Source organism: Pelmatolapia mariae, linkage group LG12 (assembly GCF_036321145.2).
Source record: "Pelmatolapia mariae isolate MD_Pm_ZW linkage group LG12, Pm_UMD_F_2, whole genome shotgun sequence".
NCBI classification, from domain to species: domain Eukaryota; kingdom Metazoa; phylum Chordata; class Actinopteri; order Cichliformes; family Cichlidae; genus Pelmatolapia; species Pelmatolapia mariae.
Genome location: NC_086237.1, coordinates 16,411,762 through 16,432,129, shown reverse-complemented (window position 1 = coordinate 16,432,129; position 20,368 = coordinate 16,411,762). Strand labels below are relative to the sequence as shown.

The window sequence follows — 20,368 nt, the reverse complement described above, 5'->3', positions numbered from 1 at the left end:
AGCCTGCGATGGTTTCACCCTCTGGCTTGGGATCCTTCCAGCAGTCCTTCAGCAGATCCATTTGGCCTCTCACTTGGCGGCCGTACAATAGTTCAACAGGCAAGAAGCCCGTGGAAACCTGTGGAACCTCCCGGTGGGCGGACCGAAGGTAATGCAGCCATTGATCCCATTCGGCACCTATGTCAGACACAAACTTGTGCTTCATATTTTTGAAAGTCTGGTTATATATGCCAAAGTTATGACAGTGATAACATTTAATATCCTGAACTGAAGACTTAAAAGATTTCTCAGCATTGTGAGGTCTTTGGGAAGGGAGCTGCCAGGAACTAGAAGGATTTCTAGCCTGAACTTGACCAGAGTCCTGTTCACCCCCACTGGGCTTACTTGGTTTGGCGTAGTGAGTCTCCCAGCTCAAGTAGGTGCTCTTGCTTCCCTTTATGGCTGAAGTGAAAACTTCCATGAGGCTAGCTGCTTCCTTTGCCATCTGTGGGTCACGCTCACATATCCAGATCTCCAGCTCTGGGTTAACCATTCTTAAAAACTGCTCTAGAGTTATCTGCTCAGATATTTCTTCTACAGTTGATTTTTCAGGTTTAATCCATCTTGAAAACAAGTCTTTCAATCTTAAAGTTCACGTGGCGTCTCAGGAAAAAAGAAAAAGTTTTGGTTCAATTAAAGACCTGGACGCATGGGCCACTTGAATAAGTTCACCACTGGATCCATTTTCCTGCTCTTCAGACATTGTAGGGGGTGCTGTCGCCTCGGGTGGATCAGGTTTATCAATTACAACGTTAACTTGTAGCTGGATTTGCTGAAATTGATGCTGCATGCCTTTCCACCTTTGCTCCTGATGTGATAAATCTTTCTCCTATTTCTGGTCTCTGGCTGCTTGAGACCAAATAAGAGATTTCACCAACCCTGTAAGTTCCTCTAATTTGTCCTCAGGGCTTGTTGCTACCATGGCCTCTAGCTCAGATGAAGCTCCAGCTCATCAGGCTGCTCCTCTTGGCATCATCTTCTCACTGTAGCATGAACGACACACTTCTGACACCACTTGTACCAATGAGGCACACCAAGACAAGTATAATGGAACAAAGAATTTATTCACAGTATAGCTCACCTCACAAAACTGCATCTAATTACATCTAGCAGCCTTAAATACTTTCAGCTGTCACAGGCTAAACCATTATTCCACTAACAGGTGAGTTCTCAAATCCCAACCTTTTACCACATTATACAATACATCAATTTCAATAAATAAATATATAAATACATTTTACATTTTCACATTAATACATATTTTACACTTTATTCTTATTTAAAACACCAAAAAAGAAAAAAAGAAAAAAGAAAAAACCCAAGCACAAAAGATTCCCCACACTCCCTTAACCCATGACCTCTCCCGGAACCTTTAAATAGTGTCTGGACCCCCAGGACAACATTTGCCCAAACACCCTGAAGAGGACACAGGAAAGAAAGGTGAGTAATCACATCTTTGTCACTTCTTTGCACCACGTTTACTTCTGAATGTTCACACACACACGTTAGTTTTCCTTACTGTTAAACCTTATTTTCTCTCAATCACAATTTCTTTCTCCTCACAGACAACCACCACATTTCTTGATGAGGAGCAGCTGTGCAGGACCTGGAACAAAGGCGATCAACTGATTTTAAAATACACAATAAATATTCAATAAATAATTAAACTTCCTGTGTGCAAATGTTCTTCATGTGCAAAATCTATGTTTAAAGTGCAATGCTAAATAAAGTGCTAGATAAGGTGCTTTTAATAAAGTAAAAGGTCCTAAAATGCAATACAAATTATAATATAAATAGTAGTAAGGGAGTCCTCTTCTTTACAATCTCCAAGAAAAACTAGTTTCAAATACATGAAAAGCTGAAGGTGTTTTGTTGCATTAACCACAGTGATTTTAGCCCAGTATGTTGAGAACTGGATGATGATTCGTCTCATGAGTCATGAGACCCTGCTCTTCCCTACGTACGCTTTCTTTATAGAGTAAAATTATCATATCTGTTTCGGCAATATTGTCCCCGTGTTTACTTGGTATTTGATCGATATCACAGTTTGCAGAATCGCACGGCGCTAAACACAGGGCGGCGATCTGCAGCAGCCGGCAGCGCCTCTGCGGTGCGTTGGATTGTGGGTATCTTGTTTCCTGATAGACTCTGACAGTCGGTCAGCTGTTGAGGGAAAACTTTTTTTTTTTGCTAAAGTTTCCTATCTTTATTTTCTGCTGTAGTTAATGTTGGATCCCCCTGGAACAGCCTTCCCCGCGCGCGAATTTCACGTGCCATCGAGCACCGTCCTGTAGATCATACCAGTTTTTAACGATATATTCATAACAAAAATTACTTCGCAATGAGCCTGAACGAGCACTCAATGCAGGCTCTGTCCTGGAGAAAACTCTACTTGAGCCGAGCCAAACTGAAAGCAACCAGTCGCACTTCGGCTCTCTTGTCGGGCTTCGCAATGGTAAGTTACATTTTAATTTGACGCCGCAGATAGTTTACGTGAGGCACAAGTTATTTATTTATTTTTGAAAGACCGTGACCGTGTTACAGGCCTAATGACAGCTACGGTGCACTGATACTTAGCATAAATGACCGTTTTGTTTACTGGAAGTCTACGGGTTACTAGTGTAGGCTTGTTAGTCATATTTGGCTTCCATTGCACGTCCCACGTTGCGGGACTGTAATACCTGCGCACTGAGAGCAAAACATCGTGGAAATTTAGAGGGGGCTCGCCTGCGCCACCCCTAAAAGTCCAGGTTTATCTTCCGCTTTAATAAGTAGTCCGCGGAGGAGCGTTAAAATACATAAGAAACAAGAAAGAAATAACACATGAAAAGTTTTGAAAATAATAGCCTTTAGTGCCACCAAATGTTTGTTTTTAATTTAACGACATGCAGTTACAATGAATCAACAAATGGTTTTTGTAAAACTAAAAGCCTAACATATAGAAGGAGCTTCCTTCCCCCTTCCTGATGCAAAAATTATGATGTACAGTAACTCTTGGCCAGGGATGCATCTGCAGTAAGAAGCTCCACAGGTATTCAAAAATACCAGAACACTTGTAAACAGTTCTGTTTATAAAATGTACCTGTACACACAAGATACTCTTGGGTGGCCTGGGATTCTTTTGTGAAAAGCAGTACTATATTTATAGTGGTTGTATATATAACAGCCGTAGCAAATGTGTTACTGATGTCGCCTGGGTCGAGTAAGTTTAAGCTATGCAGCATAAAGGATTACATACACAGCTCTCTGTCTGTCTCTCTGTCTCAATATTAGGTTTGACAGAATAGACTTTTAGTGGGGTATTCATCTTGTTTCCAGTTATTTGTGCAAACTGTGACACTCCGGTTTAATTCCAGCACTTCCTAATTTGTTACAAACATTTTTCTCTCCGGTCAAGAATTCTGATTCCTCTTAGTAGTCAGCTACTATCTCTTTTTCACCTAACGGTGCTGTTTCCTTTTTGATATTCACAGGTTGCCATGGTGGAGGTACAGCTGGAGCGGGATTACGAGTACCCTCCAGGACTGCTGATAGCCTTCAGCGCCTGTACCACCGTTCTGGTTGCAGTGCACCTCTTTGCCCTCATGATCAGCACCTGCATCCTCCCCAACCTGGAGGCTGTCAGCAATGTTCACAACCTCAATTCTGTCAACGAATCTCCCCATGAGCGCATGCACCGCCACATAGAACTGGCCTGGGCTTTCTCCACAGTTATTGGCACCCTCCTCTTCCTGACAGAGGTGGTGCTCTTGTGCTGGGTGAAGTTCTTACCCCTCAAAAACAACGCAGATGAGAAAAATGTCACCATAAGTCCTGGCGTGGCCGCGGCCATAGCTTCCACCTGCATCATGGTGCCATTTGGACTCGTTTTTATCATGTTCGCTGTCCACTTTTACCGCACGCTCGTCAGTCATAAAACGGACAGACAGATCAGAGAGCTGGAGCAGGTCATCCGGCTCCAGAACCAGCTGGAGCACAGGGCTGAGAACGACGACCTGAAGGCCGCTGTCCATTTTCCCTGAGTACACGCAGACAACAGCAGGGACTTTCAGCAAAACCAAAGTAGAACCTCTATTTTCACTTTATCCAGATGCTTGTTTTTAAGAAATCTTCTCCTACTGTACATTTCTTTGATACTGCATGCTGACTAAATTATCCGGTAATTTTACTCTTTGTAGTTTCTTTGTAAATGCTTGGCTCTCAGCTGAAAACATCATCATCAGTATCATCATAAATTAGTCTATGGTAGCCTTAAAGGATGACCTTTTAGGCTACCATAGATTAACACTAATAGAATAGGACTTTCTAAAGATCTTCACATGAGCATTTCAATGCGTTGGAATGATCCCCTAACGTGTTTAGCTTTTTACATCAAATACTGAGTTCATGTGAGAAAAATATAGAAACTAAGTTCTCTTAAGTTATAACGGCAGCAGAAAACTGTTGATCGGAGTAAGATGGGCTAAAAACGAGGAAGTTTGTAATATGACTCAACATGTTCAGGAATTTGTTTCAATTTTCACTGAAATGAAATCTGGGAACTCTGTTGTTGCCCGGTTCTAAAATTTCATCAGTTTCCTGTTTGTATTGTACTAAATTGATCTGAGCGGCACACTTGGGTTCTTTTGTGCTCTCTGCGTATACTGTAAAACTCCAGCCTACTGTTGCATTTACCTACAGGTTTTCTGGTTCTTGATTGACTGACCTTATGCCACTATCATGTTTACCAAATTAGGCTTTCTGTAGAAATATCTCCAAGCCAAACCTTAGTGGCTTTTTTAGTTTGCCACTGTTACATATACTTTTGAGTCAAACTTTTCTTACTTTTTAATTTAAAAGTTGCTGTTTTCATAATCCTTGGGAGCTCTGTAAGTCTTTGATAAAGAAGAGTACAATATAAGCCAACAGTATTTGTGTGCAATCTGATGGAAAAGAACATGTCAGTGTGTGCTTTTAACCAGTCTGCGTTCAGGAGTGTGTTACTGCGGTACGGATATTTGTGTAGAAATAAATGTGTTATCCCTTTGTAACAGGGATATTTGCTTCATGTTACATGACTGTTGCAATATACTGTAAACTTCACAGGTGGTCACTGGTTTCAAAGAAGTGTTTTTGAATGTGTTATTACAATGTTACGTTGCATGAAAATGTTGAGTGTTTGTTCTTTACTTGTGTTAGCTTTTAGCATTGAGCATGTTCACCCTGTTTGGGTCATAGATGTATTTAAGTGCGGTATGTACTGTACTGCTTTATTGTTTTACACGGGTTTGGTCACTTTCTTTGTAGTTTTTACTGTAATATTGATATGTGGAATAGTGTCACGACAGAAATGTAATTTCAGGACATTGTACATGTAGTATCTTATTTCACAACATGATTTAAAATATTGGAGAAAACTTTTTTTTCCCTCTTTGGGAAAAATTATGTTTTGTTTTTTTAAATTTGCTGTTGCTTATAATGCTGTGTTTCTATCAATGTAACACTGTTTTATTGTTAACATGCAATCTGTGGACATGGTTTATACTGAGTCATGGGACTGCAGTAACTGTAGACCACATTTGCATTCAAATTGTCCTGACCGGGTGATAAAATCTGTGTGACACGTAGCAGAAACCAAAGACTGTTGGGAATGGTTCACAGACAGTTCAGTAAAATGGTGTTGATGTTTTTCTTTTCTTAAGTTGAATTTGCTGTTTTTGTTGTTGTTGTTTTACCGGGAGTTAAGTGAAGTCTGTTTTATTTCGGCAAATGGTGCACACTCGCTCCGTGAAACATGTAAGATGGGAATTACCACTTGTGCCTTCTTTAAAAACACAGCAATGCAGGTGAAGGTGGTCACTGTGGTTAATTTTTCTGCATTATATGTATATATATATATATATATATATCAACTGCTTTTGTCAGTGTACAACTTTGAAGTGAACATAGTAACTTTTGCTTATGCGTGCCGTTAACAGCTCATGAAAAAGCTTGAAGCTTCATGACGTGTTGAGAATTATCAGGATGTTGGTTTTGGGGTTTTGCAAAATAAAAAAAAAGATTTGTTCTCATTACTTTTTTAATTGTGTGTTCAGTGTTGTCTGTGTAGCCATGTGGATGTATAAAACAGGAATACATGAGGAAACATTTTAATCTGTCAAAATTACAACATCTAAAGGGAAACCACACAGGAAATGTCCAAAAATGGAGGACGAGTGTAGTTTACAGTGCCAGACTGCTGAAGCCAAGACAGAGAAATCCCCCCCCCCCCCCCTCTGTCTTGCTGACTTTTGTCTGCATTCTTTGAGACCATTAGCACTTTTTTTGTTGCTTTTCTGCAGAAGTCGTGCATGGTTTCATAGTTGGCAGAGCTCTCTGAGTGCAGCACAGGCTTGGTTCTTCCTCTCTCCATTTTCCCACTCAAGAGTTTTATTCCCATAAATGACCTGTGAATCATAAAAATGGGTTACCCATTACTATAGTTACAAACTAATAATATTAACTGGCCACAGTAATAGCAACCACTGTAAAGACAATGTGCTTTTCAATATGACCTTTATCTTGGCTTTGTACAGGTGTACTTTGCAACTGACAAGTATTTTGGTCACCCCATTTAAGAAGCGCTACAACACAAAATGGCACAAATAAAATAAACAGTGTACATTTAAAAACTGCGGTATGTTAAAGAAGCACCGACTGCAAACGGCAAACCATAAAGACATCACTTATAAATACCTTATAAAAGCTTGGTTTCCAAGGTGATGTGTAAGTAAAGGATAACACCTTAATCCCATAAGAGTATCAACATTATTCTTTTATCATTTTGTTGGCTGTTATTATTTAGTATTTATTCCAATTTTGAGATGAAAGTAATGAAAATGCTGCATTTATGTAATTAACGTTGCAGTAGGCTATCTTACTTGACTCTGTAAAACAAAACAAAAAACAAAACAAAGGCTGATCCTGCACTGCATATAATGTAGATATTATCCAGAGACAACGACTAGGAAATACATGTTTTATATTAATACCTGCACATGTCACTTCATTTTTAATAAAAAGGTGTATCTTTCGTTTATTTTTTTTCCATTTTTACTGTATTGATCCATGTACTGTATAATATCAAACATAGCAGCTGCCTTTTATTTTATTGCAGGCTACCAGCATGTGGCCATAACCTATATTTAGTATGTAAATTGTATTTGCACTCAGTCACAAGCTTAACACAAATAGTCGACCAGTCTTTGGATTATTAATGACTAATAAAGGTCCCAAAGGTGCCTATATATACACCTCACCTGTTAACCCACCTTAGGTGTTCTTCCGCCTTGTTCAGGATCTATTTTTTCCTCTCCGTCGACTGGCGGATGGATCATTATCCAACCTTAGCGACGATCCGTGAAAACACAGAAAAATAAATCCCAGCTGTTTTTCCACAATGTTGCTCCTTCAAAGGATACAACTTTGGCACAGGTAAGCAAGATTTAAAGAAACAAATCTTTTGTAGGACTAACCTTTGAGTATTACTGTGTTTCCTACCACCACCTGTTATCTTTTTTCCCGAGGATAAGGTTACAGGTGATGCTCTCCATCACCTGTTGGGGTGTGTTAACCTCTCGCGGAGCAGCAGTGTAGCTAGCTGACAGCGTGGCACAAAACGAGCAAACTGGAAGTAACTGTTGTTGTTTGTTTGGTTTTTTTTTTTAAGGTTTTGACGAATGTAATGGAAAGCGAAAAACAAAGTACTGAGAGCGAGAGACAGCCTCTACACTGGAGAAGTTGCAAGCTGGTTATAGATCCTGCGCTGACGAACGGGCTGTACAAAGTGTACCGTTATGATGGACAATACTTTAACCTGCCGGTGAGCACCTGTCCGCCTCTCCACATAGGTGATGTCAGCACATGTATTATATCTATAATAATAATAATGATAACGAGGGTCTTCCCTGCCAGGTTGAGGACCTAGGTCTACTTCCTGTGATCACAGTCAGAGATCCGCGCATCTGCCGCCTGTGGAGCAGGTGTCTCAAGACTGACTTCGTGGTTCCCAAATTTAAGGTAACTGTTAAAACGACTGTAGTAATACAGACATCCTATTTTAAATCAAATTTAAAAACAACTAATAGCCCATTTCTTGTTTTCCCGTGTGCCTCCAGATTGATGAGTGGTACGTTGCTCCCGTTCCTCCCAAAGAAGTGACATTTTGTAAGCTCAACGACAACGTGAATGAGACTTTCTTGACTGATATGTGCAAAAAATATGGGAACATGGAAGAAGTGGAGATATTTTACAATCCCCAAAACAAGAAGCATTTAGGTATCGCAAAGGTCACGTTTGATACAGTAAGGGCTGCAAGAGACGCTGTCCAGCACCTGCATGAGACATCAGTGATGGGAAATATTATTCATGCGGAACTTGATCCAAAGGGTAAACTTTACTTTTTCTCTGTGTGTGTGCCGAGGTGTAAATGTTAGTGTTGAATATGCTGATTAACTAGAATGTGCTCCTCCTCAGGGGAAAATAGAGCTCGATATCTCCAGCTCTTGTTAAGTGGGCTGTATACGCCTTGGACGTTGCCGGTGGGCAGCAGCGAACGGGCTCTTCAGGGCTTAGTTGACAGTTTGCTGGTGAACATTTAAATTTATTAAAAGCTGCTCATAATGATTTGACCCATGAAGAGATTTTATCTTTAATATTTGTATTACAGCTGTTAAATATGAATGTATTTGTTAATTGTTTTCCCCTTTTTTTACTTCATTATCAACATCTTGCAGGGAAGCTCGGCCACACAGCAGCTGGGAAGTGTCTGCAGCCCCACCAGCATTGCTACGCCCCTCTCTCTGGACACAGCCTACTCCAGTATTTGTCAAGACACACCTTGCAGCTTTGGGCTTACACCACGTTCTCAGGGAACCCCCCGGACTCCCTGCTTGCCTGCGACTCCTCTCTCCTCCCACGACTCTTGCTATTCCAGTCTTCAGGCGACTCCCATCCTCCAAGGGGAACCCTCCGCCTATAGTGTTCACAAACCTTTAAGACAAGAGCTCTGCCGTCGTAGACGACAGCACAGGGGACTTAGCCACGTCTCAAATGTTAGCATCATTCTGAAGCAGTTCCAGCCACAGCAACCACATCCCCTCTTAACCAAAACACAAACTAGCAGCCAGCAGCTTGCATTGTGGAGTCCCAGTGCACAAACCTCCTCTAACAATAGTGACGAGGCTCCCTTTTGTCTCACCTCCCCTTTTCAGGAGACTGAAGATGTGGTTAACACAAGTTATGCATCTTCACCTCTGAACGGCAACTCTCGCGACATCCTGACTGTTGATCTCTCAGCTGACCTGCAAACTAGAACAGCTTCTCCATTTGATAACCACCAGCCGGAGGCAGCTGTTTCAAGTCTAGACTCCCGAATTGAAAGTTTGCTGATAAACAGCCAGATCACTGACCCCTTATGCTTTCATGGAAAGACGTCTGAGACCGATCCATCCTCTCAAGAGAGCCCGGCTTCACCTGGCTCACCTCTTAAGGTCTCTTCCTCGGATGACTCCCAGTTTTGTACCCCACCGTCTTGTGAATCCCCCACAAGCGGCCACCAGTACTCCCACAATGATGCTGTGGATGAAAATGAAGAGGACGAAACTACTCGAGCTGTTTCATTTCTTACAAGAAGTTCCCAGTCTCCCTGTCCGTCTGATGTTGCTTATTCAGAAAGCTTAACACACATAAACAATGAAGAAGATGCAGAGAGGGTCCAGCCATCGTCAGGCCCAAAGGTAATCTATCTGGATATATTGCAGTGATAATAAAGGTAGAATTTACCCTATTGTTACTATGTAAAAATGTTAATGGTGTGATATTAATCAGCCACTCAAATTATTATTGTTTCTGTCTTATTCAGGAACACTGTGCAGCACATCAGGAGAAGAAGTCCTCAAATAACAGACAGTTTGAAGCTGTGACACCAGCAGAAGACCTCTCTCTGCCCGATCCTCCATCCGGTTGTTCTTCCAGTTCCACCGCTCAGCAACTTACCCTGAAAGCTCTTCCAACTGTTACAGCTGGATTCTCCCAACCCCCAGCACCCCCTTTCCTTTTCCCCATTCCTCGATTTCCCCCCTCTCTTCCACCTGTTCCACCTCGCCTGCCAGATGGCACCATCCCGATCCCTCCTCCAGGATGGATGCCACCTCTGGGCCACAAAGCTGCCATCCCCATTCCTCCTCCCCCCATTCCACCTCCTACTCCAATTCCTCCTCCACCAACTTTCCTGAGACCCCCTCCACCTTTGATAGCACCACCCTCTGTTCCACCTCCTGTGCACATGTTCCCTTTACCCATACAGCCGGGGTGTCCTTTGGATAAGGGGAATCCTCCAAGGCATGGCGGTCCACCATTGCCATTCCCTCCTCCTCCTCCTCTCTGGCCTGCACCTCCTTTTCCAAGGTTTAATCCCTTTGTGCCACCACCAATCTACCCACCTGTGCAGGCAAATCCCCACAAGATCACAACAGAAAAAGTTTTAGATATCCTCATGGATGAACTGAAGTCAATCATAAAGAAGGACATTACACGTAGAATGATTGAAGGGGTCGCTTTCAAGGCATTTGAAGACTGGTGGGAGCATCAGGAGAAGAAGGCAAAGGTAAAACCTTTTTCACATACTTTATTGTCTCTTATAGTGGGCACATTAACAAAAAAATGTGCATGTCTTTTAATGGGAGTAGTCGTTTGGAGCCAGTGGGTCTTATAACTCATTTGATTCATTTAAGATACAAGAGTTTCCTCTGAAATGTGGAGCGGCAAGAGTGGAAGACAGGAACAAATTCCTAAATCCCCTCAGTAACATCGGTGGGCAGAGCAGAAAACCACCACTGCCATCCTTCAAGGTAATCTGTTCTGGAGAGATTTTTGAAACACAGCTGGTTTTGACTGCCAAGTGATGCCTAAATAAAAAAATTTCCACGCAGGTAAAAAGGAAAAGATCAGACGAGACAGGAAATGACTCCGGTTCTGCCCTCGATCATTCTGGTCAGTGCGATTAATTCAAATTTCAGTGTGTATTAACTTTCTGTGCCAAACTGTCGCTGATTTTAACTTGTTGCATTAGAGGTGAAAAAAGGGGACGACATAGTGAGAGCGACGTCTGAGAGAGGCAAACGCAGACACGCAAGACCACTGGACCTGGACAGTGATGATGATGATAATGATGATGGTGGTGATGCTGGGAAAGAAGATAAGATACTTCAAGATGAAGAAGCGATACCAGACAAAGTGAAGGCTTTTGTGCTGTATGAGGATGAGCCGCACATCCTGGTAAATGAAGAGACAGAAAAGAAAAAAGAAATAGCAAATAAGAAATTGAGAAAAATGCCTTGAGGTCAATATTTTAGTCTGGTGCCTTTAGTTTTTCAGTTTTTAGTCTTAAAATTAAAATTTTAACTAAAAAGTTTAAACTGGAGTCAGCATTACATAACTGGTGCTCTGATTAGTCTGACAGAGATGCTCATGGTGATGATGAAGGTGATGATGATGATGATGATGATGGCAGTAATCATACTGCGGAAGAAAATAGTCCGATGGAGGATCGATGTGACGGAGAGCAGTGCTTAGACATCGGTATGTTAAAATCTCATACAACACTGAACACTCATTAACAATCACATATCTTAACATTGAACAGTGTTGCTTCTTTTTCAAATGTAGAGGTTTTTTCAGAGGACAGCGAGCACACGTCGGACTCCGACACTTCAGATTCGCTCTCCTCGGGGGGCTTTGAGGACACGTCGTCTGACCTGACCACTGAAGGTGAAGACACCGAGGAGGACAGCGAGGACGCCGGGAGTGAAGAGTGTATAGTCATATCATCAGATGAGGACTCAGTGGAGCTCGAGCCCCCTCTTACCCCCTCAGCCCCACTGACCCCTGGTGCTCAGCTGCATCTGGACCAGCACGGCTGGTCAGAGCTGTTCCCAAGGCAGGAAACGGAGGAGGACCAGTACACATCGTGCCACGAAGACAACTGTGACTTCGATGCCATGATGGAGCTCCATACCAGCGAACCCCAGGACCTGCTGCCCCCATCACCTCTAGGACTCTCAGGTTACATGTCCTTGTAAAGCAATAGATCTGTTAAGTTAGTGTCATCAGGTTAATCAAAAGTGGTTTAATTGTCACTCATGTAACAATATCTTGTAATACTCCCTGAATCTCCAGTGTGCTACAAATTAACAGAACTACACAAGAGTAAGTTGTGTATCAGGTTTTGAAATAATTATGTATAAAAATTCCTTGTTAATCTGTATAGCAGTGGAGCCATGCCTTGATATGGAGATGGAAAGCCCTGATTGGACAGTGGAGTCTCCAGAGAACATAAAAAGCCTGAGGCCTCCCACTCCTACAGGCCGTTTGGTGGACAGTGACGCTGACATCCTTGTAAAAAGCAGACCATCATCACCTGCTGCAGAGGAGGAGGAACGGCCGCCAACACCAGGCAAGGGAATAGTGGCAGGACTGGAAAGTGAGAATTCAGAGGAAGTCCTCTCCCTCTCCCCAGCAAGCGATGGACTCGCTCAGCCTCCCTCTGATCTCCTCATGGCATCATACCCATTATGCCAGGAGATGCCTAAGACTCCTGGCAGAGATGAAAGAGGTGTGTGGACTCATTGTAGCTCAGGGAGAGCTCCTGCAACACCTGGAAGAGGGACCGCAGATTTAGAATTTAGCACAGTGAGCCCGCCCCTTAGCAGCCCACCACTTATCCCACTCTTGCCCAGTAGTCCATACATCACAGCCCCAAAGACTCCAGGAAGAGACATTATCCTGCCCAGAAGATCAATAGTCCACAAAAAGAAATCCCAGGTGGCAGAAACGTCAGTGCCTCTGTCATGTAATAACATTTTCAGAGTTTCCCCCATCACGGTGTCCTCGCCATTCAGCGTCTGTGACTCTTCATGTGACAGCGTTGATGGAAGGGATGTCCAGATCCGTTCAGGTGTGAGAGCAAAGCCTCTACAGGGACTGGAGAACATGCCTGAGCTGTTGGACAAAGAAAAAATCTTACTGAGGCTAAAACGATGGAGGAGGCTGAAGAAGAGAAGGCGAGCCCGTCACTGGGAGAGATCACTTAAAAGAATCAGTCCGTTGTTCTCTCAACGTCGTCCTCACAGGTGGCGTTCACCCTACGAAGAGAGGAAAATCCTTCATAGCGTTTGGAAGGACGGCCTGGATGAAGAAGATGCAAGGTTTCTGCAGTGCACCTATGAAAGGCTGCAGGTGCAGGATAATGGCTGTGGGTGGCTCAGTGACACCCTCTGGAAGACTCATCCTCATATCCTTACGGACTGTTTTATGTTGAAATGATTCTTTATATAACAGTTGTTTTTAAGTCATACTTAGAATGTTTTTTTGTTTTGTTTTTTCTGATGAAGCTGCTCTTTGCATATTACTCTGCTGTTCATATCCTTAACTGCTGCTCACTGACTAAGGTCCTTACAGAGAAGAATGAGGAGCATAGATCCTGGCAGCCGCACCACAGAACAGGCTCTGCTCGAAGTGAAGGTTTTTACAAAATCAGCAGGAAAGATAAAATGAGGTATCTGCACAACACGCGGCTGGCTGCGGAGCTTCCGTCTACAAGCGCTCAGGTATTAAAGGAGGACAGGAGGTGAGGATTTCTGTGTCCAGTTTAATATTTATCTATTTAACGTTGAGACATTTTTCATCAGGGAACGTGCATTCCAGCCCAGCAACCCACTTCACTGCGAGCTGGGTCTGACTTCAGGTGTGAACAGCGCCGGCTGCTGTCCTCTTTCAGCTGTGACAGTGACCTGGTCAAGTTCAACCAACTCAAGGTTAGCAGGAAGTGACAATCAGGAGACTACTGTAAAAGCCCAGTTTGAAAGAAGTCTACAGTGGAGTCTAAAACTGAGTTTACTGTTAGATTTTATTTGGGCAGACAAGAAATCAGAACATTAGTTCTGCACTCTAAAAAAAGAAAGAAATAATTTCACACTTATTGTATGTTTTTTAACTTTGTTAAGTCTTGAGCCACTTCTCCTTTCTTTATATTTTGCTGGGAACATGGGAAATAAGCGCAGAGATTTATTGAAACATATGCAAACATATATGGAAAGATGAGCATACTGAAAAACAGGATCAACTGAATCTTTTAGGTCCTGTGTCAGGTTCTTGTTGGATTTCTTCCTGTTTCTTCTTTCATCAGTTTTAAATAATTTAACTTCTTTTGCACTCTACTGATGGCAACAAAGTGCCTAAGATACAATTTAAACCAAACAAACAATTAAAAAAAATCCTCTGAAAATGGTCAAGCACAAGGATTGTACTGAAAGTGACTGAAAAACCAGCCAGTATCCAAATAAAAAATTGACTTTATTATTCATTGGCTTTCAAATTCACAAAGCAAAATATAGAGTAATGAGGGTGACTCGAGATGTTTGCACAGCACTGTCTCATTTGAGCGACAGTCCAAACCCGTGTTATATCGTCTGTTAGTTCCGAAGGAAGAGGATTCGTTTCAGCAGGAGTTACATCCACGAGTGGGGCCTGTTTGCAATGGAGCCTATTGCTGCAGACGAGATGGTGATTGAGTATGTGGGCCAAATCATCCGGCAGGTAATTCTGATGCAAACTAACATGCACTTTTAAACAAACCCCTCTTCCCCTGATTGTTTCTCTAAATTAGTCCACCGGTCCACTGGGGGCCTCGGGTCGTGCCGGGTGGTTTCCATCCATGCGTGTAGAGTAACTGTGATAAACAACCCTCGCATAGATGGAAAGCCACATCTGTTTTCTTTCTCCTCAGGTCATTGCTGACATGAGGGAGCAGAGATACGAGGAGGAGGGCATTGGAAGCAGCTATTTGTTTCGGGTGGATCAGGACACCATCATTGATGCTACCAAATGTGGGAACTTAGCCAGGTTTATCAACCACAGCTGCAATGTGAGTAAAAACCTGCGGTGCTGTGGTTAGAGATGAAAGTGATTCCACATAAGGTATTCCCATTAAAAGGTTTGTGGGGTTTATTTATTTATTTTTGTCTTACAGCCTAACTGCTACGCAAAGATCATCACAGTGGAGTCTCAGAAGAAGATAGTCATATACTCCCGGCAGCCTATAAACATCAATGAAGAGATTACTTATGACTACAAGTTTCCCATTGAGGAAACGAAGATCCCTTGTTTGTGTGGGGCAGACGGCTGCAGAGGCTCCTTGAACTAATCACCTGTTAAGTGGCCCGATTAGGTAAAGAGAAAAAGTGGCAACCTAAACCGGAGGTATCAAAAAGCAATTTTTAATACTGTTCAGCAACTATTCAGCATTTTGGAAGCCGTAGAAGAGCTCATGAAAGAACTGCAGACATGTGGTGCTCAGTGAATAATGGTTTAATACTAAGCTGCCATAAACAATATATAAATCAGGACCGGAACAAACACTTGGGACAGAGAGCTATCACAGTTTATGAGAAAAACAAACAAAAACCAAGAGTGGTCTCTTTTAAACAGGAGGGGAAAATCACATCCTAGACTTCATGCTAAATCTCCCAGCTTCTGTTGACCTCGCTGGCTAAAAGTTAACAAAGTGTATAGTTAAATGTTTTCATTATGAGAGCTCGGATGACGTTTTGCTTGAGTCAAGCTTGTGTTAATAAAAATGGTTTTCCTGTTGATGTTTTATACAAACTGGAAGCACTGCATTGTGAGTGGATGTTGTACTCATGTCATTTTTGCAAGCATCAGGAGAAACGATAAAGACATAAAATGAACAATTAAATGTAAAAAAACAAAACCAAAAAACAACATGCAACACATAAAAAAATAAAGAAAACCATAAGTATACGTGCTTTGTGTTTTTCTCACAATATGAGACATTTTCAGGCATAAGGATGTAGAGCGTTCGTTTTATACTAAGTTGATGGATATAGCATGTTTTCTGAGCTCTTAAATGAATGCATCACTGAGTTCACATCTTCTTTAAATCTCCATTTGGTGTCAGAACAGTCAGATTGCCTCTAGCGTGCTGGTCTGCTTCAATAGCCTCAAAAAGAGACTTGAAGTTTCCTGCGCCAAAGCCCTGTGGATGAGAACATGTTTTTTTTTTGTTTGTTTGTTTGTTTAATAACATGTTAAATATACTGTAGAGTACATTTCCACTGCTTGTTTAGCCAGTGGTGCCCTCACCTGGTGATTGTGTCTCTGAATGACTTCCAAGAACACAGTGGGGCGATCCTGGACCGGCTTAGTGAAGATTTGAAGTAGGTAGCCATTGTCATCGTAGTCCACCAAGATCTTTAGTTCCTGGGTAACGGTGAGGACATAAAACAATATTTTGTCAATTTGAAGGGATTTTTTTTTGTTAATTATGAAGACAAAATGTGTTTTATGCACCTTTAGTCTTTAAAAAAAATATGATTGAGTGAACTGAGTCAACATGTTCTACGATTTAAAAAAGGCCACTGTGTTTTGGCTACATATGGATCACGAATCATCACTCTTTCAGCTTTGTTAATTTACGGTTTTAGCTCTGACCTGCAGGACATCAAGGTCCTCTGAGATTTTGACCTTTGAGTGTTTCAGCTTCTCTCTCAGCTGGTCGTAGTAGGTCTCAGGCACAGACATGAACTCCATCCCGCGCTCCTTCAGGTTACGGATCTGCAAACAAGGTAATCGATGTTACATGTAAGCTGCTGTTATAACTCAGCCTGTTGCAGAAGTAAGCAGGGTGTTTTAGTTGCCATACTGTAGTAATGATATCTGAAGTGTTCATGGCGATATGCTGCACTCCTGGACCTCCATAGTACTCCACATATTCCTATAAGCCAATAATGTTCTTATTAGTCCACATACCACATGGTTAATGTTTGTTCATTTGAATACTTCAGCTCTAGTTTTAATCTGGAAACCCAGATGTTTAATTAAAGTAGTTAAACTGTAAGCAACATGCCTGGATTTGAGACTTTCTCTTCCCCATCGCAGGCTCATTGATGGGCATTTTCACGGTCTCCTCGTAGTTTGCCACGACGATTGAGCGCAGGGCGCTGAATTCTGTCTGAAGCTGCTTGTCGTCCACGGACCAGAAGCGGTGAAAGAGAAGGTTTCTCTGATACCTGTTAAATGAAGAAACACAGATTAGGAGCCGCTGTGGCGCAAATACTCTTGAAATTGCTCTCACAGTGTCATATGCACAGTAAAGAAACACGTTTCTTTGAAGAAACTCACATGGAGCCAGAGCTGCAAAAGCTATGTACATATTAATGCAATTTACATTTATAGTTATACCATGGGCTTCATACTCCACAAACTCATTAACAAAGTTTGAGGGGTTACATTTTTGGCCTGTAAAAACATCAGTGACTGACATTTTTATGAGCCAGAAAAAATTTGGTTCATCTGAAAACCGCCAGCCAGTATAACACGCCTCTTCAGGGTTAAACCAATGAGCTTGTTCATTTAGAGAACTGCCTTACTTCCAATAATGCAGTAAAAAAAAACAAAAAAAAAAAACAAGATCCAGATGTGGAAAGCCCACTTAATGCAAAGTCATGCTGATCCCAAGTCATGCCAAAAAACTGAGTTATGTAAGAATCAAACACCCTTTAGCTCCACCCCTCATTCACCCTGTGGCTTGTGTTTCTGCAGAACACATGGCAAAAGTTGGCCTTCGAGGATTTTTGCTAGACAAACCCTCTTAGATGTGGCTAACGTTATAACTGTCAGGGCGTATTTTAACCCGAAGCACAATCTTTTTCTAAACCTAACCAACTAAAAACAATGTTCTAGGAAATATTCAAGCCTCCCTACATCTTCTGCAGTTTTTTTTCATCCCAATACAGAGGCTTTTAGTTGTATTTATATGGTACACTGCTATTTCACACTCTCTACAAGAACTAGCTGCAAGTCCTTACCATTCCACCACTGAAACCATCTCATCATCTGGTTGGTTTCCTACAACGTGATCGATAAAGTCCAGGTTTCCACTTGGGCTGCACGGAGGGGAAAAACAAAAAAATAATTCAGTCAGCTGTGATTCAGACAGAAATACACATTATCAGTTTACAAAAACATCACATCCGGAATATTTTCTGTTTACTCACAGTTTGTCGAGTAAGGGGTCCTTGAACAGAGGAGGATGGAAACCAGGCAGAAACAAGCCACTGTATCCTGTCCTCTCCACAAATGTGTGAGTGGTGTCACCATACTGAAGGAAACAAAAGCAAATCCAAAATCCTGGATTTTCTGACGTTTCCAACTTTTTTCATAAAGCCCTGAATCATGGTATCTAAAATATTCACTATAAATATACAGCACTTACAGTTTGCAGCACAGCCAGCCTGACTTTACCATATTTGTCCTCCAGAGTGTAGGGTTCCTTTATAATGACTGCCCCTCGCGCCCGGGCTTTCTGTTTGGGAAATAATGTTAATTATGGAAGCAAGAGCTTTTTCAGTTACTAACATGATGCATCTGTAAAATAAAACCTGAAGCATTACCTGCACAAGAAAGTCACAGTCCTCCACTGTAAATGCAATGTCCTTCACTCCATCCCCATGCTTAACCAAATGATCCCCCATCTCTGAAAACATGACAAGAACAGACATTTTCTTCAGCTGTAAATGAACAAATGATTCACAGGTTTCTTAAAACTCTTTTTTTTTAACCTTACATTTTTGTGATTTATAATGAATGTGTACTAAAAGGGATTGTTTTGAGTGGGACTTTCACCAAAGCATATCAAGATAATATGTTTTCAACAATTTCTTCTTTCCATGCTTATTCACATTGATCATAGGGCTCAGTCATGGCACCGATATTCTTACCACAGACTAGTCGAAATATATTTTATAGACATGGAACTGCAAAAAGTCTGGCAAAAGAAAGAATGCACAAAATAGTATACTAGTAGTATATATATCTAAAAATGTAACAGAAGTGTAGACATCTTACAAATGAACCTGTTAAAGGGGAATGCCAAACAAAGTCAAAAGTAATTGTGACCACTACAGGAACCCAGCTCCTTATCAGTGCTGTACCTTTGTTTCCAGGATTGAGGGCGGATGAGAACACGTAAATGATCTGTGAAATACAGAGTGAACACATCGACATGATTAAACTCCTGCCTCTGTGCATCTTTAGCTTTCACTTGAGTCTAGGCTTTGTGTTTTGTTACAATTAACATCACTCAACAAATCTACACATTGTAAGAAAACTTTTTTAGGTGCTTTAAACTGATTTCCCCTCTTGTGGGCTGCGGGCACTGAGTGCTCTTTACCTTGCCTTGTTTGACTACATGTGATACCACTTCACGACTGCCCGTCTCCAAACCTTGGTAAGCCACAGGCTCAAATCCAAGCTTGTTGCAGTAATACGATGCAGCCTGTTGGAGACAAACAAAAACATGAGCAAAGAGGGAACCGATTCACAGTCTGCTGAAACTGGGCATGTTTGCAGCAGACTGGCTTTAGCGCCATCTCCTGGTGACGAATTTTGATGGTGTTTGTGCAGCAGGGGTTCTGGGAGGTGGGAAAATGAGTATGTGGTCTGGTGTTCTGTGTGCTGTGTTCCCTCCACCCCTTTGGATGACCAATAAAACAGCTAAAAGAAAAGTAGAAAACTGGAACTAACTTACCTGCTTTGCATTTCCAACCCAGAATGTTAAGTGATCAAAGCAGAGGAATCTGCCCTGCTCATGCTGAAGACAAAAAGAAATAACAAAAATCAGCCACATATGCAAGTTTAAAAAAAAAAAATCTAATAATACCAAAACCAGCTTGCAGTCAATGATTAAATAATCTCTGCAGTGCAACACACACGAATAAGTTATTTACCTTCTCGCCTTTGTCTGTGTATGTTGTCTGCAATTAAAAGTAACACACCAAAACTTACTACTTACAGAAAAAGAACTGCTTTTACGGCATAACCAATATTACCTCCATGCAAACACAAATTCTCAGAGCGACCTGAGATAGGAGAAAGAAGCCATTTGAGAGGATTCATCAGCGAAGAGCAACTCACCATCTTTGCTGGAGGTGATGAGACCTGGCAGTCCGAATGAAATCTGTGGCAAACGCCTGAGTTTAAAAGCCGGGCAGGAAGTGTTTAAACCCACTCCCACCAATGGGGTGGAGAGATTGGAGGAGGAGAGCGTGCTGATGCTTTGTGCACTTTTGCTGTTATGCAATGATTACTTGGGGAAAAAATCCCTTCAAAACTTTAAAGATGTCATTAAAAGAAACAAAAACAAAACTCATCATCACCTTATTCACTGACTGATGCTGCTCAGTATGAGAGACGACAGCTAGACCCATCCAGAGATGTGCAGAAAATGTAATTT

At 41.9% G+C, this 20,368-nt stretch overlaps 3 protein-coding genes across 3 annotated transcripts; 2 read left to right on the top strand and 1 right to left on the bottom strand.

Annotated features, from left to right (window-relative positions):
* The first annotated feature begins 2,174 nt into the window (after positions 1 to 2,174).
* Positions 2,175 to 6,050, top strand: LOC134638755 (calcium release-activated calcium channel protein 1-like). Its single transcript, XM_063489621.1, has 2 exons — positions 2,175 to 2,494; positions 3,513 to 6,050. Exons 1-2 carry the CDS (start codon positions 2,381 to 2,383, stop codon positions 4,059 to 4,061), a joined length of 663 nt encoding a protein of 220 aa, XP_063345691.1. The 5' UTR covers positions 2,175 to 2,380; the 3' UTR covers positions 4,062 to 6,050.
* Positions 6,051 to 7,741: 1,691 nt separating this feature from the next.
* LOC134639288 (histone-lysine N-methyltransferase SETD1B-A-like) lies at positions 7,742 to 15,259 on the top strand. Its single transcript, XM_063490407.1, has 15 exons — positions 7,742 to 7,879; positions 7,972 to 8,076; positions 8,175 to 8,445; positions 8,533 to 8,645; positions 8,793 to 9,794; positions 9,920 to 10,663; positions 11,131 to 11,334; positions 11,511 to 11,637; positions 11,725 to 12,120; positions 12,326 to 13,348; positions 13,498 to 13,664; positions 13,746 to 13,871; positions 14,533 to 14,652; positions 14,843 to 14,980; positions 15,086 to 15,259. The coding sequence occupies exons 1-15, from the start codon at positions 7,742 to 7,744 to the stop codon at positions 15,257 to 15,259; spliced, it is 4,848 nt and encodes a 1,615-aa protein (XP_063346477.1).
* A 160-nt stretch (positions 15,260 to 15,419) lies between these two features.
* hpdb (4-hydroxyphenylpyruvate dioxygenase b) lies at positions 15,420 to 20,157 on the bottom strand. Its single transcript, XM_063489938.1, has 14 exons — positions 20,050 to 20,157; positions 19,863 to 19,889; positions 19,664 to 19,726; positions 19,307 to 19,411; positions 19,068 to 19,110; positions 18,528 to 18,610; positions 18,350 to 18,439; positions 18,132 to 18,235; positions 17,943 to 18,020; positions 16,982 to 17,144; positions 16,778 to 16,849; positions 16,567 to 16,689; positions 16,219 to 16,335; positions 15,420 to 16,111 (listed from the first exon to the last, which is right to left on the bottom strand). The coding sequence occupies exons 1-14, from the start codon at positions 20,050 to 20,052 to the stop codon at positions 16,001 to 16,003; spliced, it is 1,182 nt and encodes a 393-aa protein (XP_063346008.1). The 5' UTR covers positions 20,053 to 20,157; the 3' UTR covers positions 15,420 to 16,000.
* Positions 20,158 to 20,368: the final 211 nt, after the last annotated feature.